Source organism: Pseudochaenichthys georgianus, chromosome 1 (assembly GCF_902827115.2).
Source record: "Pseudochaenichthys georgianus chromosome 1, fPseGeo1.2, whole genome shotgun sequence".
In the NCBI taxonomy this organism is placed as follows: Eukaryota; Metazoa; Chordata; class Actinopteri; order Perciformes; family Channichthyidae; genus Pseudochaenichthys; species Pseudochaenichthys georgianus.
Genome location: NC_047503.1, coordinates 40,172,231 through 40,194,442, shown reverse-complemented (window position 1 = coordinate 40,194,442; position 22,212 = coordinate 40,172,231). Strand labels below are relative to the sequence as shown.

General features: G+C 40.8%; 1 protein-coding gene across 3 annotated transcripts in view; it reads left to right on the top strand.

The window, feature by feature from the left end:
- The window catches only part of npnta (nephronectin a), a 50,691-nt gene that overhangs the window by 22,748 nt on the left and 5,731 nt on the right, over positions 1–22,212 (top strand). For 2 of the 3 annotated variants that reach the window (XM_034092936.2, XM_034092944.2), the window contains 5 exons: positions 9,022–9,141; positions 10,340–10,459; positions 13,315–13,449; positions 14,483–14,605; positions 15,922–16,443. In XM_034092936.2, the coding sequence (XP_033948827.1) occupies positions 9,022–9,141; positions 10,340–10,459; positions 13,315–13,449; positions 14,483–14,605; positions 15,922–16,443 (1,020 nt within the window). Of the gene's footprint in view, positions 1–8,658; positions 8,703–9,021; positions 9,142–10,339; positions 10,460–13,314; positions 13,450–14,482; positions 14,606–15,921; positions 16,444–22,212 lie in introns of those variants that run through there. The other variant, XM_034092955.2, reaches the window with a different exon arrangement.

Sequence of the window (22,212 nt, the reverse complement as noted above, 5' to 3'; positions counted from 1 at the left end):
TTAAGTTCGGAGCAAACAGTCAATCGCTGTCTAATCCGTAAATGGTGACACATGTCAACAGCGGTAACACCGGCGAAGCAACCTGAAACCTCCTTTACAGATTCACAGAGAGCAAGAGAGTGCATCAGCACGGTGAACGTTTTGACGACAAAAATGGCAGTGTGCAGTTTTTTGGATGTAAAATGGACTTGAGGCTTCCTTCCATTACCTGCCAACAATTCTAACTAGATTTAATTGTATATTTTACATCCAGTAATGCTGTTTTGACCTTAACCTCAAGCTTACGCTAGCAGTGGTTTTAGACGAGGACGGATCCATGATTTCTTATGAGCAAGATAAACGTGTTTCTTTCACTGTCGGAAACAGAATTAATTTAAAGAAAATATTATCATAGCATGGTGCTTATATACTTCAAAACTTGCCTGAAGGCCGACTTTAATGTATGTTTTATTCAGTTACTGCCTTTCGAGTCTACTGTTTTGAATTATTGTATTGTCACTAGCATTATGCATGTTATCAGAACATTAGCAAACTTCCCAGCATGCACTGCTAGATAGTTAGACTTAAAATCCTAAATATCTCTCTTTTATTCTCTTGTTTTTGAATTTCCATCAACTGTGGTAATTTATCTTTTCTTTTCTTTTCCATATTATAAAGTAAATTAAAGTTTGTTTCGTTAGCTCTGCCAACCATCTCCGGCAAGCCGCCCACAGTTATGGAGATTAAAACCCACGGCTTGGGATCTTTCCAGGAAATACCATTGTGTTCATTTGCCAATAGTTAATAACTTAACCAATATCTACTTAAATGGAAACCTTGAGCACACTGAAGAATAACGACAGAAAAATCGCAGCAGGTCCTTATCTAAAGTCATGAGAGGTTCTTCTTATAATAATGAAAACATTTTTGAAATACGATGTTGGTTGGTTTCCAGTTTAGTTCCCTACCTACCTACTTTTGAAGTATCCACATTTACTTCAGCAAACTCACCAGTCTTTAAGGCATGATTATGTCCCCAAAGATTATCTTTAATATTTAAATGAAGGCTAAGAGGGTTAGGGTTAGGGTTAGGGTTAGGGTTAGGGTAAGTAAACCTGCATTGGCAGAGAGATGTTTTGCATGCATGGCCAAACATTCCCCTACTTTAAGTTGGTGGGTGTGGACAGATGCGTGACCCTGGAGGCGATCTGATTAACTAAAGTGTTTAACACCTTAGGAACACCAGGAGCATAAACAAACCTCAGAGGAAACATGAGTGTTTACAGCAAACACAAAGCATGGCAGCTCCTGTATTGATTTCACCACTCTCCGATTCAAAGCTGTATTTTCCTCTGTCAACGTTTTATGAGCTCGTACTGTTAAGAGATATTTATACTTCAAGGACTACATGTCTGTTTTACCGCCAGCTCTCTTCACCTGCCAGATCATTTCACCAAAGTGTTTATATCACTTTAATGGCTTTTCCGATACAGAGAATCTTAACACCTGCAGGTGACATCATTTGAATCCGATTGTGCTCATCATTAAATTAACAAGTCTGTCAAATCTGTCAAAAATAATAATCAACACTTCGAGAATCTATCATTTTTTTAGGAAGTGCTTCACCTGTGTTGATGAGGATTGGATCTGTCATGCCGCATGGTGAGGATAGATGAACACGCTGTCACTACACAAATAAAGTCATTATAGGAATAATCTGTTTGGCAGCACACTCCCCCTTCTGAATCAATCATTTTAATAAGGTAATTATTGCATACAGGTGGATTTCATTAGGTGTAGTTGACCTGCTGTTAAGAGGCTTTAAAAAGACTTTCCTGGAGGAATTACTTCAGAAGCAATATATCTGCGGCGCCTCCGGATGCTGCTTTATTCATATCCCTCTTTTTCTGTCAGGCAACTATATAATTAATACCACAAGTATAATAGTCTTGACTCTTGAGCTATGGTTAAAGTTAGTGAGCAATTTGTTCCCGTGGCTTTTTTTAGAACACTATTGCAATGCCAGTTTTAAAAATGGACGATTGCTTCGCCTGTGGTATTCTGCTATTGCAGCTTCTCAAGAATCGCTCATCCAAACACCTTCCCACTTAACACTTTACTTCCTTTAGTCATGAGAAATACATCCACCATGATGCTGTTTGCATCACCTAGCACATGCTGAGTGAGCTCAATTAAGTCAAAGCTTTATTCAATGTCTGTGGATAATCCCCAGATGTATTCTTGATGGTATGAGCGGTTGCCAATACATTTACTAATATATGTCTCTCTTAGATCTCTGTGCAAGCTTAACTGGCATGCCAATAGGATGTGAAGTATGCAAGAAAATCAAAGGACAGACAGACATACATTACATACAGACAGACACTCTATTTCAGACAGATTATGTCACATCCGGACCTTTCTCTGCTTTTCTTGGCGACGGAAACATATTGTGATTTAATTCAGTGTAGGTGTAGAAAGGCACTTTAGGAAACCGATCGCTCTCCGTCACTGTTTGTCTTCCTGGCTTTCAGCTGTTAATAATCAACAGCTGCAAGTCTAGTGTATTTTCCCTCAATTATCAGCTAATCACCCTAAATTATATTTGTTTTATCAATGTTCTCTTTCAGAAGATCATTAGATATCAAGTGGGCTATGAAGTCACATTTGACCTTAACCTCCATTAGCAGGACGATGGACCTGGAATAAAATGGATAGAAATGATCTCATCTAACCGTTGGGTGGCGATAATAATGATGCGATAAAATAAAGGGATAATTGAAGTCAGATCAATCATCGAGCTCTCGCAAATCATTTCATGTAATTTGGTTTTACCTCAGTGCAAACATTAAATGACCAACAGCGTACAATAGACACAGCATAGCCCGTTTGCTTGTTTTATTCCACATGATGCCCTTTCTGGCATTTGACGAGTCCCACGGGTATCACGCTCAGATAAGATAACCATGCAGACTGTGTCCCTGGGGGAGATTTGTGGTACGATACTATAGCCACTAACTGCTCTGTTTTCCAATTGCATGGGATATTGTTCAGGTTTAGCTTTTGTCCAAACAATGTCTTCAAGAAAAATAACCACTCTTATAAGACAACGCTGCCCTTGTTAAATTATTCTCTCCGTGCAATATTGTTCTTAGCTACTAAAACGTTTCATACCAATATCAATGGAGCCTTTTTGCAGATAAGGCCTTTGACAAGTGTTGGATAGAGTTGGCAGAAATGCAGTAAGCTTTCAAAACCTCCCAGTCTAAGTTACCGCTTCCCTCAATAGGGAGACGCTTGAATGATTTGAAGCGTGCGAAGCAGTCAAAGGTAGCTGTATCATCTTCCAGTCACTTAACAATAGGTGTTGTTTGCTGACTGCCGGAGGAAAGGTTGCAGGATGGATGGATGGATCCCCACAGAGGGGCTGAACGTCTCCAGGCTGTTTGTAGTCATGCAGTGATTTGCCTTTTTGAATGGTAACTCCTGTCTCTCGTTTAACCTCCAGACACAAATTGAGAAAGGATCCTCCGAATCCGTGTGATAATGTAATTCTCTCAGATCTTATTTCACCCTCAGGACAAAATAAGAATACAGAAGAGGGCAGGAGGAGAAGGGACACTTTCACTGTTTCTCCCATGGGCCCTCATGTTCAATTCTTATTGCATAATGTTTCTCTTTACTCTTCAGGAATGTGGTGTGGTCAGAGGTGTTTCTAATCCATTGGTTGGTGTCTCTCTCTCTCTCTCTCTCTCTCTCTCTCTCTCTGTGTCTCCTTCTATCCTCACCCATTACTACTTTATCTTGGATCAATCCCCCTTTCCTCCCACTTACCCCCCATCCCCTCTAACCCATTTACTTTATCTAAAGACGAAGCGCTCGACTATTTAACCCCACCTGTGTGGGCCAGTTACCTCCCTATCTTTCGTCCTGTGGACCATCAGCCGGTGCGGGTAGTGATGGAGGGTGAGATTTCGACAATCGACTTTCCACAGCAGCTCCTCTTCCTCCCTATCTTAGCAACATGCATGGAGCTCCACTGTGCAAACTGCGGAGGAGTGAATGCCACCAGTTTCCTTGACACCTCCCAGATATGCCAGCACGAATGCCAAGCATGTCACAGTCTTCACCACCTCCTTTTTCTGTCACCTAAGAAACCTTTCTCAACAGCAAAGAGCCATTATGATTTTCCTTTATGCTCTGCCCCCTTCTTCTCTCTAATTTCCCTCTCCCGCACACGGAACAAAGAGCTCGTCCTTTCCTTTTAAAAAGAGACTGCTCTCTTGACTCCTGCTTGAAAAAAAGGGCTTCAAATTGTACCCAGTGTTATCTTCCCTTGAGTCAAGCATATTCCCAAGAAAAAAGCCTTCTGCTAATCTCTGTCAGTGATAGAGGCGTGTCAGGAATGTAGCATACCTCAATGGAGTTGACCCAATAAATCACTCCACTTTGCATCACTTCAGATGTGCCTCAGAAGTTCATTTACCGTACAGTGAACACCCCAGAGGGGCTCTCCACCTCCGCTATCGCTCAGCTTTCTTCAGTCCTGAGGCCTCGTCGAGCTGTCAGTCGCTGGTCTGTGCTATCTCTCCGTTTTTCCACCACTCTGTGTCCTCGCTCCATCTTGTCTGTTTGTTTCTTCGCGAGGAGGCCCCGGATGCGTCTGGCATGTGCTGATGCTCACAGAGCTGCCTCTGTCTGAGAATGTGGCCATTTCAATAATCCCTCATTTACATTTTTAAGCTGTTTCTTTTTCAGTGAACCAGGCAAGTTAAGACCTGTTTTCTCTGCCATGCCAGTGGACAAAGTGTTGCTATGGTTTTTTGTTTTTGCAGGAATGACAATGCAAGTTGTTTACTGTGAAATCCAGGGAGAAAATAAGGTTGACACCACTAATTAAACAATTGAAATGTGTGTATGTGTCTGCAGGTTTAAGGGAAGTGGATATTATGTCGTGGGAGAACAGATGTAGGGTTGAGAATTTGAATGTTATCTAAACTTGCTGTCTAACAAGGACAGGGAACATTTATTTTGGCTTGGTTTGTTGGAATAAAGAATTAAGCATAATTCATATTAACCCTTTACAGGATTGAAAAAGCATCAGGAGCACAGTGCAGTTTATGTAAAACACAACCTGTTATGTTATTCATTTTGCCATGACATTACACCTGAGTTTCCACCTGCCTAGAAAGCTTATTTGCGTGCAAACTAAAACATTTAACCTACAGTCAAATGTTATTTTATTCGAGACTTTTTCTACTGATACATTTAAATGATATTAGAAAACTATCCTTAATCCGATACAATTAAACGTGCTTGTCACACATGTTCCCGTATAGTGGAAAAATCAATATTGCTACTCCTTAAATGCCCCTTGTTAGCCTTGCTCATGAGTGGAAGTAAGTCTATTAATGTTTCACTATACCGGCCCTCAAGTAGCAACTGCATTCACTAACTGACCCCTATATATCCTCAACAGTTTATAGTCATGAAGCACTACTTAAGCCTGGTGGCACTGTGTGGCATTCAACAAGCTGACGGTCAAATTCCAGCCGCGCCTTTCGAATCGGCTAACATGGCTTAACTTAAGCGACCATTAATAGACGATGGCTCTGATATACAAACTGGGCATCTGCTGCGTCACTCATCCAATTCAATCTTTGGTATCTGTTAAATGTGGGAGGTATGTGGCACTCTAAGAATGTGCCCCGCATGTGTCCCCGCGGCTGAACACAGCGCCGTTCATAAAGCGGCCGGCCAAGATGAAAGCAACCCCTCATGTGCGGTACAGTGCACTGACATCTGTTTGTACTGTATCCCAGAAACAGGGGGTGATATTTATAATTCAATTTGTGTACTTCTTGGAGCATGTGTTATCATTCCACTGTGATGGATTCCTGTTGTATTTTCCCCTTGTGGGCCTCAAACAGACGCCACATTTGGGGCTGGAAAAACGACCAAAATAAAAGAACTGTCACTTTAACTAAATATTAGCAAAAGGAAGAAGAAGTGCGATTTGATAGCTACCCTCCTCAAGTGAGTGATGCTCTGTAAGAGTAGTGACACTATTTCTTTTGAGAAAACCTAATCGAAAGAATAGCTTCAGGGGGAAACAGAGGTAAGGGGAAAACTGGAATGAAAACATATTCTTCTTTCTGTCAGAGCAGCAAAATACCCGACTGTACTAAAATCCCTCTCTATTTGAAAAGTGCATTGAGAAACATGAGTGTACTCAACAATTATTCAACAAAGATTCTCAATTACAGTAATGAGAGCAATTAGTTACTTCCACCACAGCTGATGGCAGCACGATCAATATTCTATTAAAAGCAATATGCATCTAGAATGAATAAAAGCCTCTTTCACAGCAGGCATTTTAACTTTTGCTAATAGAAAAAGCACAGGTTTAAATAATAAAATGTTAGTCCGGAGACTCACTCACACATTAGGGATGGCTCTTTTTCATTTAAATGTCCCAGTATGCCACCTAAGTGAGTACAGACATGAATTGATCAAATTTAATTTATTACAGCGGCGTAGTAAACTGACTGCTGTGAAAAAAAGACAAAAGAGGAATCAATCTATTTTGTATTATTTATGTGATTAGTTTTTTTCTTAAATCCAATATTTAAACTTTAAAAAAAAGACCCAATAGACCTCTCACACCGGTGTAACTAAAGTGATACCAAGGATCTTACATGGAACACCTACATTGAATATGGCCACCATTAAAGAGGCCCTTTTATGGCTTTTGGGGGTTTTCTCTTTCCTGTAGTGTTATATAGATTTTTGTGAATGGTCTGCAAAGGCTGAAATCCCGAAGTTCCCTCCCAAGCTAGTTTCTCTCCCATACTCCCCCCTGCCTGAAACGCCTCCATTGGACTCCTTTGTTTACTTCCGTAAGATAGTGACATCCTTATGTAACACTCGGTTTTCTATTGGCTATAGGGCACCAACAAATTGTACACGATAGTCTAATGGCGCGTTTCCACTGCAGGCAGCGCTCAGTTTGGTTAGGCCTTATTAGGCCCGGCTCACTTTAATGCTGCGCTTCCATTACAGTTTAGGAACTGGGGTAGTTACTATAGTAACGCAGTGTAGGCGGAGCCGTGACATCATCTTCAATGAGCACCCCAAAAAACAACACAGCCGTTAGCTCTTAGCACTCAGAGCTCACAGCTCTTCATATCTGTTCAGAAACTAGACAAAAGTTAAACAAGTACAAACCACAGACTGCCTGTGTCATGGCGAATACAGTCGCTGCTTTATTTATGTCTGTATAGGCCGTTGTTGTGAGTGTGGACGGTCGGAGCATATATAACGTTAGCTTAGCCAAGCTCCATTTAGAAAGCACGCATTTTAAAATAGTTTTTCGCCTGCCGTCTGTCTGCAGACTTGTCAAAGCATTAATTCATGGTTTTTACTAACCGGTATCAGTATGTTGTTACTTCGGCATCATTTTGAAACGTGTATTACAATTAAATCACGGTCAAATATGTTCATCTTGTTGTAGTTGTAGCCCCCTTGCCAGCGATCCTCTCTCTAGTTTAGCATACTCAGCCCGACTCAGCCTGGTTGTTCCTGGCCCTAGAACCACGATTTAGTCGGGCCAGAAAAAAGGTGAAAAAGTAGCCCCGGGCCAAAACTAGGCCAAGTGGAAACGCAACCAAAAACGGGCCCCGCACGGCTCGGCACGCTTATGGCGAGCTACCCGCTGCAGTGGAAACGCGCCATAAGAGGCAGGACATCTCTAAGCGGTTGACCAATCACAACATAGCCTGCCAGGACAAAATACCTATATGAAACTGAAAATGAGCCTAATAGGCCCCTTTAATGCATTTGATGTCAAAACAATATCTGCTCTATAGAGCTACGAGGTTCTTATTAGTTGAGTTGCTACAATTTGAATTTTGACAATGCTACTTTACTTTAATTTCAATCTTTAAAATGAGTGTTCAGTGGAGTCCATAAGAAATAACCGTTCTTTATCTCAGCCGCTGTAACCATTTTAAGTAAAGGACACATGGACTTGTTATTGCAGGAAGTATACAGGTATAACTAATAACATTTATGATGTCTAGAAGTGAAGTCTCAGCAAGTCATCCCAGGCAAGCAAAATGCACCGGGGAACTGAAACTATGACTAATGTTTTTAGTTACATCTGTGTGTTTTCTGCCAAAATATCACATGTCATCCATCATACGTGACTACCTAGGTTGTTTTTCAACATTTTAAATCTTGTGAATGACACTTAACTTTAGTTACAGTCTTTAAAATAAGATTTCAGTCAAACCTACAGTGGGAATACATTTATATAAATATATTAATGTTATTAAGCCAGCGTAAACCCTTCACATGAAGATACTTTGACTTGTCATAGCAGAAAGTTACCAGGTGTAACTAATCACATTAATGGTGTCTCTGTTCAATTTAGAGGGAGTGTAAACAACGCCAACGCCCTGCGACAGAAACATATAAATGTTGTGCTGTGAGGAAGGTATAATGACTTTAATTTGCATAAGCATTTGACAGGTGTTGAGCTCAGGGCATATTTCCTTCTCCCAGGAGCCCTCCCTGCTCCGAAGTCAGACAGCATCATTTTCTAATTTGATTTTCACGGTCTGTTGTGGGTGAGATTTCTCTACTTTCACGCCTGCACGAAAAACACTGGAATTATATGCATCTATCAAAGGATGCTGCAGCTTTAAGTACGTGACGTCGTGGTGAGTCAGAGGGTATAATAGCATATGTTATCACTTGCAGGTAATGGGTAGGTTGACAGTTGACACTGGCTTCCTGTTAAATGATCAAGGAGAGAAGTTACAGGCTTGTCAGCACATGACACTTCCTCGAAGACACCCCCACCCTCTTCCAAAACACACACATTAACGCACGCACAGACAGACAACCCCATACATAAATGGATGGGTGAGGTTTGACATGGCTGACCTCAGCACCTTTGCCCTCTGACTAATTTCACCTCTGTGCAGGGTCTCTCTGTCCTGCTGTCCACTTACGCTGTCTCTCTCTCTGTGTCCGCAGACCTGAATGAGTGCGGTCTGAAGCCCAGGCCCTGTAAACACAGGTGCATGAACACTTATGGAAGCTACAAGTGCTACTGCCAGAACGGCTACATGCAGATGCTTGACGGGACATGTGGAAGTGAGTTTCCCCCCCCAATACACAAACACACACATCTCTGTTGGTATTGATGTCTGAAATGTGGATATTTTCGTTCCAGACCTATATATACCTAACCTATATGTCTTGTGTAGCCTGTATACTGTTACGTTTATTTTCGCGACAAATGTATTCATCTGAATGCCAGCCGTTGGCAACCTGATGACATCTCTATTAAACAAAGAAAGTTTTCCAATTGTGTGAGTAGCTTTGACAGCAATCCTTTGATAGAGTGTTTTGATTAAAGCCCTTCGTTGATCCGCTTCATTACAGCAGCTGAAGAACCCCTCTGAAGAACCCTAAGAGGCCTACAGTGAAAAGTATGAGGGAAACACAATCTTTAAACCCTCGGGTGCAGTTCTTATTGCTCGCCCGAGGTATTCGAAGAAGTAATGCCTGTACATGTCTGCCTGTAAATGATGTTTCCCACCTGATAGGCTAACTATTTTCTCCCCACATACATTAGAGCATAGCGTGACTCCTGGTGCCTCGTTTTTTTTTTATCAGAGGAAAATAAATGTCTCCGTATTAAAGTTGGATTTTTCCCACTTGAGGCGATCTCAAACAATTCCAGGTGTTGATGTGGGCTGATAGCATGATGGTGTTAAACACCGTGCTGCTCCTCTTTTCTCCCCTGCTGCTGCTTTGATCAATAGATCGCTGTAGCATTTAATCAGCCGAGCCTTCCTCCGTCATCAAACTGTACTCCTGGGTGCCTGCGGCGGCTGAAGTGGCGACTGCAGCAGTATGAGGCTCACTCTTTAATTTCCTTTAAGGGTCTGATGTTATTGAAAGAGGCTGAACATAATCTGTATTATATATCAAAATATATTATTATTTTAGAGGGGTTTGATCTGCCCCTGCACGGCTCAACAACAGCACGCACACGACACACACTTCAATAGGATGGAGGGGAATTATGATTCCTCAGGTGTAGGAAAATATGAAAGTGGGGGAAGATTGCGTGGGCTAAGGTGCACAGCACAGGAATCTCATAATGGCCGACTGTGTGTTGTTGTGTTGTCTGCGCCTCAGGGTCAGCTCGACTAATACCGTCTATAGCTGGTGGATAGGATAAAGTGTGAGTGTGGATGTGAGGAAGAAAGAAAGAAAGAAAGAAAGCCTCCCTTGTGGCACCATCATGTGTTAATATGTGCTGTGATTCCCTTGTATCCTTCAGATGCTCGCACTTGTGGCATGGCCAACTGTCAGTACGGCTGCGAGGTGCTGAAAGGAGAGGTCCGATGTCAGTGTCCGTCACCGGGGCTGCAGCTGGCTCCGGATGGACGAACCTGTGTGGGTACGTGGCAGACTTTATATATATATCTCCAGAGGCCTGGAAACTGAGCCTCGTGCTACCACTCGCTTCCATAAGCTACCCATGTAAAGCATCACAAGCATTTTATTGCCTTTTTTTATATCTTCTTCTCAGACTTTAAATTAGCAGAGTGATAATGAATGCCATCGTTTTGGCTGAGCGAGAAGGAAATCTTGGCAGTGAAAGGCTATTTAGGAAATAATTCCTCTTTGCAAGCGAAGCTGAAATTCATCCAAAACATATTTACCAATACATCCGTTTTGCTTTGATCAAGGACCATGGACATGTGTTTCAAATATTTGTATTGAGAAGAAGCATACAAGTGTAAGCAATAGTACAGACTTCTTTGGGGTGGGAATCATGCTTCCCTTTTTCAACATATAAGAAAAACCGAACAGCCAACATGAAATAATACAGAAAAAACAGCATGACAGGAATACCATACTGAATGACATGCATAGTCATAGTGGGAAAGAACATACAAAATACTATATATAATACAAATGAATAAATAAACTTAGCACCATGGAAATGTAACCAGCCTTGTCAACCAAATGGTGACTATATCCGACTTACTTCCTCCAGCTTTTACAGCAGAAATGTGATCAGGGGAAGCCCACCCCCTCCTCCATTCCTCCCCTCCTTCATTAACAGCTTCTCGAGTGGGAAGGACACAGATGAAGGGGGCAGTTGAGGCAGTTAAACTGTGTCAGGTTTAAATACAGGCTGTTCCAGACTGGACTCTTCCTGCTATGCTGCCCTATATTCCCACTTATCTGTGGGCGGATGGGAGGCGGACTTTTAAACAGAACGAACATCAATCATGAAAAATGATGGAGGTGGGGAAGGACAGGTTGCCCGCCACAGGTGTTCAAACTGTTAAATGGAAATGTTCTGGTTTCCCAGAGAAGCAGATGTTTTATGGAGTTTCTCATCATATTTATGGAGGTTTTTCCTTAACAGAGACTTGGAGAGTTTAAATGTCTTTACTCATTATGTCAACACCTTTTTAACGTAGGTGTAAAGCGGCCTCAAACTTTTAGAAAAGATGCTTCGTCATGCTTGAATTATATATTTTTAAAAGTACATCTGTTGCACACTTGCACATAAAATTGACTTATAAATAATTAATATAATTTCGCTGTTCGCTCGTTCTGAAATATATAACACAAGCACATCACTGCAATGTGGCTGCATACTCTCGGCACGGTCTAATGAGTCATACCTGCGCATATACCAAGAGTCTGCTTAGAATTAACCCTATAAACACGTAAACTGACACTATTCAACACACATACACTGCTCACTATTTAGAGAGTGGCTGCATACACTCTGCATGGTCTATTGAGTGATGTTTACCTTTGGGGGTTTCACCAAAAGGACCCCTGAGCTGCCCTCTGTGCCTGTGTGAGCTTTACTCCGTATAGTTATAAGTAAACATCAAAGTGCTTTTGAGAATGATACAGTTTCCTGTCCATTACCAGGCCCAATATTATGCGATCACACACATTGCTTTTCATCAATTACCTTGATATGAGGCATGATCTCACATTCAGTTATTTTATAAAATAAAGTAACACCTAAAGTCTCTGCAAAGTAGCTCCAGTACCAATTTAAGTGTGACATTTAAATAAATCTATACTAATATTATTAGATATAAATCTGGATTCATCTCTGGGGATGAAACGTTGAGAAATTAGCAGAAAAACCAAATGAAGCACCAAAGTCATTCTGCAGCCGGTAGCAGATGTATAATAAACAGAATTTATGTAGTCATTTTCAAACATTGTGCACTATAGGCTATACATCTCTTGAGGACGATGTCTGATGATCCAAAGGAAGTATTGACTTGTTTTGCACGGTGACAGAAAGCTGATTAATGACGGAGCGTATTGATGTTTCTGCATTGTTGCTGTGAGACGGCTTCATATATTTTAGTGCTGCCTCTCATAGAAATTGCTCAATGTATCAGACGAGTTGTCAAACAAAACCCAATTGAAAATATAATGTTGGCCAAAGATTTATCCTGTATATAACTATGAATAAGTGTTTAATATGATGCTCCGAAAGAAATGTGTCTTCAATGCCGGATGTAACACTCAGGCATTATGTAGGCAATATTATTACACATTTCGACACAGGGGCTGAATTTATGCGTGTGTGTGTATTTTGTAAAACATGATAATTCACCACCGCTCTGTGAGTTGCTAAATAATTCAACTGTGGGCCATTAAGCAGCTCTCGTGGATCAGTTTGGGATTAAGCGCCCTGCTGATGAGAAGCCTAGCAGCAGTCTTTAAGGGATAAGAGAGCCCCGCCCGCCTACTTCTCTCCTTGTTTTCCCAGCTGCTCCAGGTGTCTGTGTTTTTAAAGTCCTTTCAAACAACAGTCCCTGCAGCGCGGCGGGGCCTCAGCTGCATTGTGCAGAATATAAATTAATGATTGTAAAGCAAATGCCTCTGTTTCTAAATATGAATGCCCACATGCCGGGAAAGGTGATCAACAGAGAGAGTGAGAAAAGGTATTTAAATAATGAAACAACGTAGTGTGCATTGTATTCTGCTCACTGAACAGAATGTGCTTCGGTCATAAATGAATGCTAACCAGAGAAGGTCAAAAAAAGTCTCCATGTATGAATAGAGATGTTTATCTCGTCTCGTATTTCATTTCCTTTTTTCTAACCTTGAAGTTTTTCACTGCATTGTGGTTTTTGAATGCATTTAAAACTTTATGGGACCAACTCCGAGACCTAAAGTGAAAAATGATGAATACATTATGTTTAGTTTTGAATATCTTCTTCTGTGCAATGACCTGTATTTGTTGTTCTCCTCCTGTAGATGTGGATGAGTGTGCTGCAGGGATAGCAGTGTGTCCTCGGTTCAGGAAATGCATAAACACTTTCGGTAGCTACATCTGCAAGTGCCACGAAGGCTTTGACCTGCAATACATCAACGGGAAATACCAATGCATAGGTACGGTCAGGAGGTCGCCGCAGTGAGGCTTTCACAGATCAAACACACAAAGGTCATGAATGTGTGGTCAGTGATGATGATTTATGACCAAGGTATTTTCAGTGAGGCAGCTTTTGTTTTTTACACCCTGTAAAGATATTAAACCAATTTGTCTATTAATGCATCAGTAATAATAATCAGTAATAATAATCCAATAATATGATATATTTAATACAACACAGTCAAAAGAGCCATTTTGCAGGATCATAGAGTTCACTTTCATTGCTACATTACATTACATTACATTACATGTTACTTGTCAGACGCTTTTATCCAAAGCCACTTACATACTCAGTACTGTGGGCAATCCCCACAGGAGCAATTTGGGGTGTCTTGCCCAGGGACACAACGACATGCTGACTGCAGTGGGGTTTGAACCTGATCCGAACACCAACGCACTAATCCACTGCGCCACACGCCTCCCATATTACTCTTTTACTACTTCTTAAGATGTTGCTGTATTCATCAGTACCCCATGTAAATATACCACTGTTTAGTATGTTGAAAATATATTTAAAATAAATACAGATAAACGAAACATTTGAGGCTGTCTCATGAAGTGGGATGACTGATTTCATTATTTTACGTTTGCCAAGTACTCACTAGTTGAAATAGGGGAAAAAATGTAATGAACAGGAACTGACAATTTCAACAACGTTCAGATTAAATAACTATCAATTTAATTAACCTTAAATATCGGCAACATCTGAAAACATATCTCCAATGTTTAATCTATTCATTTTTCAGAACAAAAGCCAAGAAATAGGGAAAGGTTGCTCCGATTCTTTAAAGACCTTGCATCTCCATCTCAAGAGTGATTTTGTAACTCTAAGGGTTATTCACTGAAATGCTTTAGTTAGCAGTGCTATGATATACACTTTGAGCCCTGTTGGAGAAGATGTGAAGCAATTATCCTTGGATATTCTGCTGTTATGTCTAAAGTTTGCTTTTGCACCCCGTAGCTGAATGTTGTTATGTTTCCATTATCTTTCAGACGTGGATGAGTGCTCTTTAGGTCAGAGCCACTGCAGCGGCTTCGCCTCCTGCTACAACACGCCGGGCTCATACAAGTGCAAATGCAAAGACGGCTACCGGGGGATGGGCCACGACTGCAAACGTAAGAATTGAGAACAAAACCCCTGGCCCCCGATGCTCACTTTTGCAAACGGGGCCTCACGTTTTTTGTTTTCTTTGCTGGTGTTTCTCAAAAAGCTAGAAAAGTAAGAAAGAGGGAGGAATAGCCTACAAGCGAAGAGCCGGGGACTGAAATTCCTTTCTTTGTAATGGCTGTCAGTCAACACTTAAATCACCCTGCTTCCTTATCACGTGTGTGGAGAGTGAGCCTTTACTCCTTTTTTGGCATTTGGACATTTTAATCAGAGGAGTCATCATGAAATATGAGTTATTTCTTTCCCTGGTTAGTTTGTTTCGTTTTGCGTGCTGACACACAGTTCATTAGTCTGTGCGTCGGCAGTTTTCACAGCAGCTCAGTGGGCAAGAAGTAATATATTCTTGAGTTATTTAATCATTGCGCAGACACAACTGGTGTAACAGTCCAGCAGGGCGGGGGGTGCCTCATGGGGTAGCGCGCTGCACATATTTCACCCTGTCGCCTGCCCAAGGGTGTGTGAGCCACAAGTGCTCTGGGAGTCGAGTTGCAATATCCTACGTGTGTATCACATATCAAAGTCGCCTGCAACCTGAGAAGGCAATAACTGAGTTCAAACTCTTTGCCTTTGTCCACTCTCATTCCTCACTCATGAACCCCTTATGAAGCCCTGCATCACACCCACCCCCCCATGCAATGCTCCTGATGGGAAGAATGAGAGGAGTAACAAAGGAAAAGGAGGTGTAACGTTGATGACATCAGCAGAGCGAGGGTGATCTCCAAGGCCTGTTTGAGCGCAGAGATCGTTCCACACACACAGAGCTGCTGAGAGGCCTCCGGCTATGAACACACGAAGAATATCTAATTAGGACAAGCGTATAAACGGACGAAAAAAAGGCACTGACAGAGAGAAATATAGATTTCTCAAAAGCAGACATTTACTGAACGTGGGGTGTCTTTGAGGGTTTTGTTTTTGAAGGCCACCTTGTCATGCTGCACGCTGTTTCTCCTCTTTCAACTTCCCCACGGAGAACATTTGTACAGAATTTTTTAAAAGGCACAAAAGAAAGAATGTGAACGTGCAAAATGAGGATTTTATAGGCCTTTCTTGTTTGAGCTTTTGCATCAGTGAGATTAGAAACACCCGATCTGTTTTAGGTGCTAACATGTGGCTAATAGAAATAAGGGGAAAGTCTCGGTAGATAAAAGAAAGCCTTCACTTCCAATGTCAGACTAATCATTGCAATTAGTCTGCAATTCTCCGCCTCATTAACTCTTAAGTGCTCATTTTTCAGTACTTAATCTACATTCTCTTTTTATTCCAGCCATCCCTAAGGTGGCTATTGACCCTCCGTGGCCAGGCAAACTGCCTCCAAATCATCACAACCGCCTCCCAGACACAGATCAGAGGAGGACCACCACCACCGTCCGCCCACCTGTGACTCAAAGGAGAGTCTTCCCCGTAATCCCCAAAACAACAACAGCCGCCCCCACAACTACGACAACCACGACAACAACCAAAGCACCTCCAAAGAGGGTTACCCCACCTCCACGTAAACCAGCCGTTCCCACCCGGAAGCCCTTCATCCCCACCAGGAAGCCCTTCATCCCGACCAGGAAGCCCTTCATCCCGACCAGCAAGCCCTTCATCCCGACCAGGAAGCCCTTCATCCCGACCAGGAAGCCCTTCATCCCGACCAGGAAGCCACCAGCACCAACACGCAAGCCCTATATCCCACCCATAAGACCAGTTCCTCCCACCAGAAGTCCCCCAACACCCCCACCAATCACTCCTGTGGACAACACCATCCAGAAGGAGGTCACCAAACAGAGAGGGGACGTCCACAGTAAGAACTAGTTTTATATTTCATTGTTGACATTTATTACAACTTGCATTCAAAATCTAACGGTTGTTTCATAATAATTGAAGGGTTTGAGTTATAGGTGGAAATCAGATCTTGTTTTAACTTATCACACTTGAAATCATGAAAATAATGGCCTCTTTAAGAAACGAATGATTGCAAAAAAACATTTGAAACTACATCGGCTAAATGTATTTTTGTTGGCCATTAGGGGGCAGTAAAGGAGTGAATAAACACAACATTGACATATTATACCTCCTAACGTTTTTCTAATTAAGTACAAGTAGCTACCAATTAGTTGCCTTTTTACACATACATTAGGTAATGAACATTATTCTTATTTATTGAATTCCTATATCAGGCCACCTGACAAAAATAAGTGTCATATTTACCCTGCTTTTAGCTGTTTTTGATCTCTACCAACTCCTGGGAGAGATATCTGGCTCTTTGAATACTAAATGCTCCACACTGCTTCAACTAACTATTACTGACTGCTGTTTTGTACGAAGCAGGTAATGTACAATGGGTATTTAGAGTTTAACTGATAACAGCTGCTGTTTCTTGACATTATACTAATAAGAGTGTGTAGATTTGACTTATAATGTAAAGAGTTGGGCTGTAGAAGCAAAACAACAAGCTGAGAGATGATAAAACCCTCCGAGTCGACTGATTAATTCTCGTTGGTCAATACGAGACTCACCTTTCACATAACCCAGTACAAATAATGGAGCCGCAGTAGCTCAGCTGGTGGAGAGCACACTGTGTACTGAGGCCAGTCTGACCCATGGTCCTTTGCTGCATGTCATCCTCTATTTCCCTCCTTGCTGTCTATCTTCAGCTGTGATACAGGCACATAATAAGGTTTAACAGCTTAGAAAGCTTAACACCTCGTTGCATTAGCAAGTTTCATCCCTGCTTGTTTACATTTGAGTCACAGGTTGACACACAAAGGCAGTTGTTGTCCAACAATTCATCTCCATCTGCTCCCAGACAGGTTTCCTCTAACCAAATTGGAGCATATCAGCATATTTCTTCATCTGCATGCTGAAACAATGTGTTTATCATCTGGGGATCATTACACATGGAGCACACATGTTGCTAAGCAGCTAAATATCAGGAACCATGTGTACACATCAGCCAGGCAGAAGGTGAACTGGAGAAAATGTTGGTCTATTTATTTATTATAAGGGCATGAGAGCTCTCTTCACATAGTTGTCTCACTGTCATTCTTTACCATCTTTACATGATCTCAATCAAGCTCTAAACAAAGAATATTGTTTCTTTTCATTTTAAAATGCTCAAGTAGTGACCTTTTAAAGTGTTTAAAGAGTTTTTCTTCCTCTTTCTTTTGATCTATTAGACTTTGTCTGCAGGTTTAAACATTTATATTACAATATTTACATTTTGAAAAGAACAAAACTTCAAAAGAACACAAATGCATATTCATTCATGGCATTAAATAGTTACCAATTGAATTCACCACTAACCATTTGAGTAAAAATAACTGCCCATCTTTTATGGGAAACAAATTGAAGATTTAAAGATTCACTTATTCAGTAGGAATACATTCATGGCGAGACACCCCAGGTGAATAGGGTAATTGTTTTAACTTAAAGGCATCAGCTAGACATTTCTCCAGTTAATTACTTACAATAAGGCAATTGTCTTTTGTATTACAAGTTTTCTGAAATAGCATGTTTAAATATGCAAATGATTCATTATCTCATTAAATATGCACATATTTTAATACATTTCAGGAATCGAAATCTGAACTTTGGATAAAGCCAGATTCAAAATGATTATTTAATTTTGTAGTCATATTAGTATCTAAGGCTTTTACAGAAGGGATATTGGATATCTCTTTTTATCACTCCATAAATCAGAAAATACTGTCAACAGCCCTAAAATATCCATTTTCGCCATGTGTTTAGGTATACAATGTTGTATAATTCAGGCTATGAATGATATATGAACAAACCCTTCTGTAAAAGCCTTCATAATATTGATAGGAATATAACTGGAAGGTTTGGTGTATCTACGTGCTACTGAAGTTGAAATTTCGAACTCAGAGTAGGAGAAAAAACTCATTTTGAGAAAACGACCTTTAAAGATTGCAGTGAGGCGCTAGCTAAACCCTCCTGTTCTTTGGATGACAGCTTGCGCCTCGACGCACTCCGTGAAGGTATTTCATGTTCGGGGTCATTTGTTTTTTGTATAACCTTGCTTCGTGCAAGTGACAATTGTTGTCGTCTTCTCTGTGAACGTTTTTTTCGCCGTTCTTTTGCCATTTTGAGATTTCAATTTCTAGCGGAAAGCTGAACTAATCACGTTGTCAGAAATTGACACCAGCCAATGAGATTTCGTTTCTTGGTTTAAGACCCCTTTGTGCTTTCACGATTGGTTGCTGATACAAAGGAAATGACCATATTTGGATCTGATGAGATTGTGCAGGAGAGACACAGCTTTCCAGCGATACCTCTGTTGACATGAGCCGCGTTCACACCGCAGGACTTTCCCTGGTACTTTAGTTCTTTAGTTCCGTTAGTACCAATGGTGCACACAGCGGTCGCGGTACTTTATGTTACGTCAGAATGCTAACTTTTGGTGAGTTTAGGAGAAATCTACAGACGCAAATAGACAAACTATAGTAAAAATAAACACTTAAATGTGTATTTTGTACGTTTTCCTTCCAAAAGCCTGAAAGAAAACATGTTATAGAATCAAAATAGCACAAAATCTCAAAATTGACCAGTACTTGAAAAACGATGTCTTTGCCTGCCGTGTCTCGCCTTAAAAGCGCTGACTGCCATAGACAGAAAATAGACTAAAAATAATTGTTGGCTTTGGGTTTTATTATTTTAATTGTTTACACTGCCCACATCATACTTATTGTATTCCCCATTTTATTTCAGCATACAGTTTAACGAGAAACTTTTCGAACATATTAATCTACATAGTAAATGTACACGTTATTATGATATAGAGAGAGAGCCATACAGAAAAGGCAACAAGAATTCAATAGAATAGAAAGTATACTCCAGATGCACTTATTGTCAATTGTGCACACACACTTGTATTTGAACATTGATAGAAGTGTTGTTTTTGGTGTCATGCTCAATTATGCACAGCAAATCAAAAATCCTTTGAGACAGAAATATCTGGTGTGATATAACGACAAAGTACAGGATAAGAGTGGAGATTCTGTGGTTCACCTTGCCAGATGGCTTCACATGCATTAGAAAGAAGACGGAAGAGAGAAGATTGCATTAGCACCTGTCTGCACTGCTTGAAGGAGACATCAATCTAATAGTTCGCACCACGGCAGAGCAGTTCTAGGAATCCGAGCTTCCTGAAGATGGTTTGAATAAGATGAGAGGAGGGACACCGCTGAGTGATTACTCGCATAATTACACAGAAATAGGAATGAATTTGAATAAGATCCTCAGGACATGAAGAACCACTCAGCAAGTGCAGGTGTTTATAAAGAACGCTGGACTTATACAATCAGCACTAGTATAACTTCAACTTATTTCAAGTTTGTGAATTACACAAATTAAATTTCCTGCAGGAAGATTAAATTAGAAGATTGATAACATGTGAGTGTTATCAGTCATCTCACCTACATCTCAGCGAGAAAATAAATAAGCATATTTTAACAACATTTGAATGTATTTTCCTTAAAGAAGTACATGCTGCTCTGTGAAAGAAAACCCCCTCAAATATCAGAAGCTAATCAAACCCTTACAACCTCCTCTCTATTGCAATACAAATGCAAAACAATTACTAAGAATTCAAGGTTGTCATATGAATATGATTACTTGTGTCATCTCTTAAAAGGGAAGGTTAGTCACATTGTATTTAAAAAAAAAAGACTACCATTCACTTATGACATTGTATGCTTTGCTGTCAAGTGAATGTTAGTCTCAAAAAAGTTGCTGAATATTTAGACAGAAAAAAGAATTCCCCTCAAGCAGAAATGTGGATGAAATTACCGACAAAAGGTCAAAAAACAAGGGTGTCCAGTGAAGTGACATTTAGAAGGTGTTTCAACAAAGTTCTTCAACAAATAAGAGGTTAACAGGGTCACTTCCAAACATAACTCTGGTCTTGTCCAACACAGCCCCAGAAAATACGCTGTTCCTTGCTTTGGAAAGTTCAATTGAGTTAAGTTCTTCTTAAGAAAAAAAATCACTTCTGTTAACAATGAGGTCTGTGGATCTTACAAGGTATCAGTGACCTTGTTTCTAAGAAAATATATGGCTGTAGACATTTTTAAATCTAGATTTTTAAGATTTGAGCAGCGCAAATAAAATATAATTCCCTTTTTTAGGCGATTTGGTTTAGTCTGGTTGTGTATTTTTTTATCCAGTCAATGTGACACACCTATACCTAAGATGTGTTGTTCTTAAACCGATCAAGTTACTGGAATCAGAGTAAATACATCTAGTTACAGGGCCCTTGTTTTTGACAAGACACATGGCTATTGAGGTTTTCAAATCTATATTTTCTAAGATTTTAGCAGTGCAAATAAAATATAATTCCCTTTTTTAGGCGATTTGGTTTAGTCTGGTTGTATATTTTATATTCATTCAATGTGACATACCTATATCCGTTGTGTACTTACTGAGTAAGTAACTGACTCTTAGTAGCATCAAAGTCAACATATCTCTCATATACAATTACCCACTTTCTTGGTTCATAGGAAGTGTTAAGACCTTGTTTCTGAGAAAAAAGTTTTAAAATCAACATTATTTAAGATTTGGTTAACCCCATGCTTTATGGCATCAGAGCAAATTAACACACACACACACACACACACACACACACACACACACACACACACACACACACACACACACACACACACACACACACACACACACACACACACACACACACACACACACACACACACACACACACACACACACACACACACACACACACACACACACACACACACACACACACACACACACACACACACACACAGAAACCTGGATGCCTGGGATATCTGGAGAGCCTGGTGTGAGTGTGACCTCCCCACAGTCAGATTCCTTCGACTGTCAGACTGCATTTCAGTCTGCCAGGTGGTTGTGGCCCGTTTCAGAGGCTCTGGATGGGGGGGGGGGGGGGGATTACATGTTGGGGAGTCTGGGGGATTGACAGTTCAAGTGCAGGTTACAGCGCATTCACAGCATAGGGGCAATAATCTGCCGGGGATGCTGGGAATTGTGTTATTGATATATGTCTCAGTCAATTCCACTGACTTATCTCATCTGCAAATGCAATACATACTAAACTGATGAGGTTTGTCACGTTTCTTTATATAGAACCTCTTCATAAAGGCAATTTAAAACCAGTAAAGGATATGTATTGCTTACTAGTAGGGGCGTCTGTGGCCCAGGAAATAGATAGTTGTCCAACAGTGTTAGATCCCCACCTTGTATGGCAGCCCCTGTCTCCGTATGAATGTGTGTGAGTGCGGTCTTGTAAATGTAAAAGCTCTTTCAGGGAAAAGTGTTTTATAAATGCAGTTTATTTTTCCATTCAGACAGCCAAAGCTTTTATTTCCCCAACATGCTTGCCGCTGTGAAAGCAGGACCAACTACTTTCTGTCCTTCCCTTGTCAGTCAACCTTTAATAAGAGAGCTTGGCTTATAGTATTTTGAGCAGTGTGATGCCATTGGAGAAGGAAACAGGCTATTTCAGGGCGGTGTACTGTTTGTGTATTTTCATGTGCAGGGACTTTAG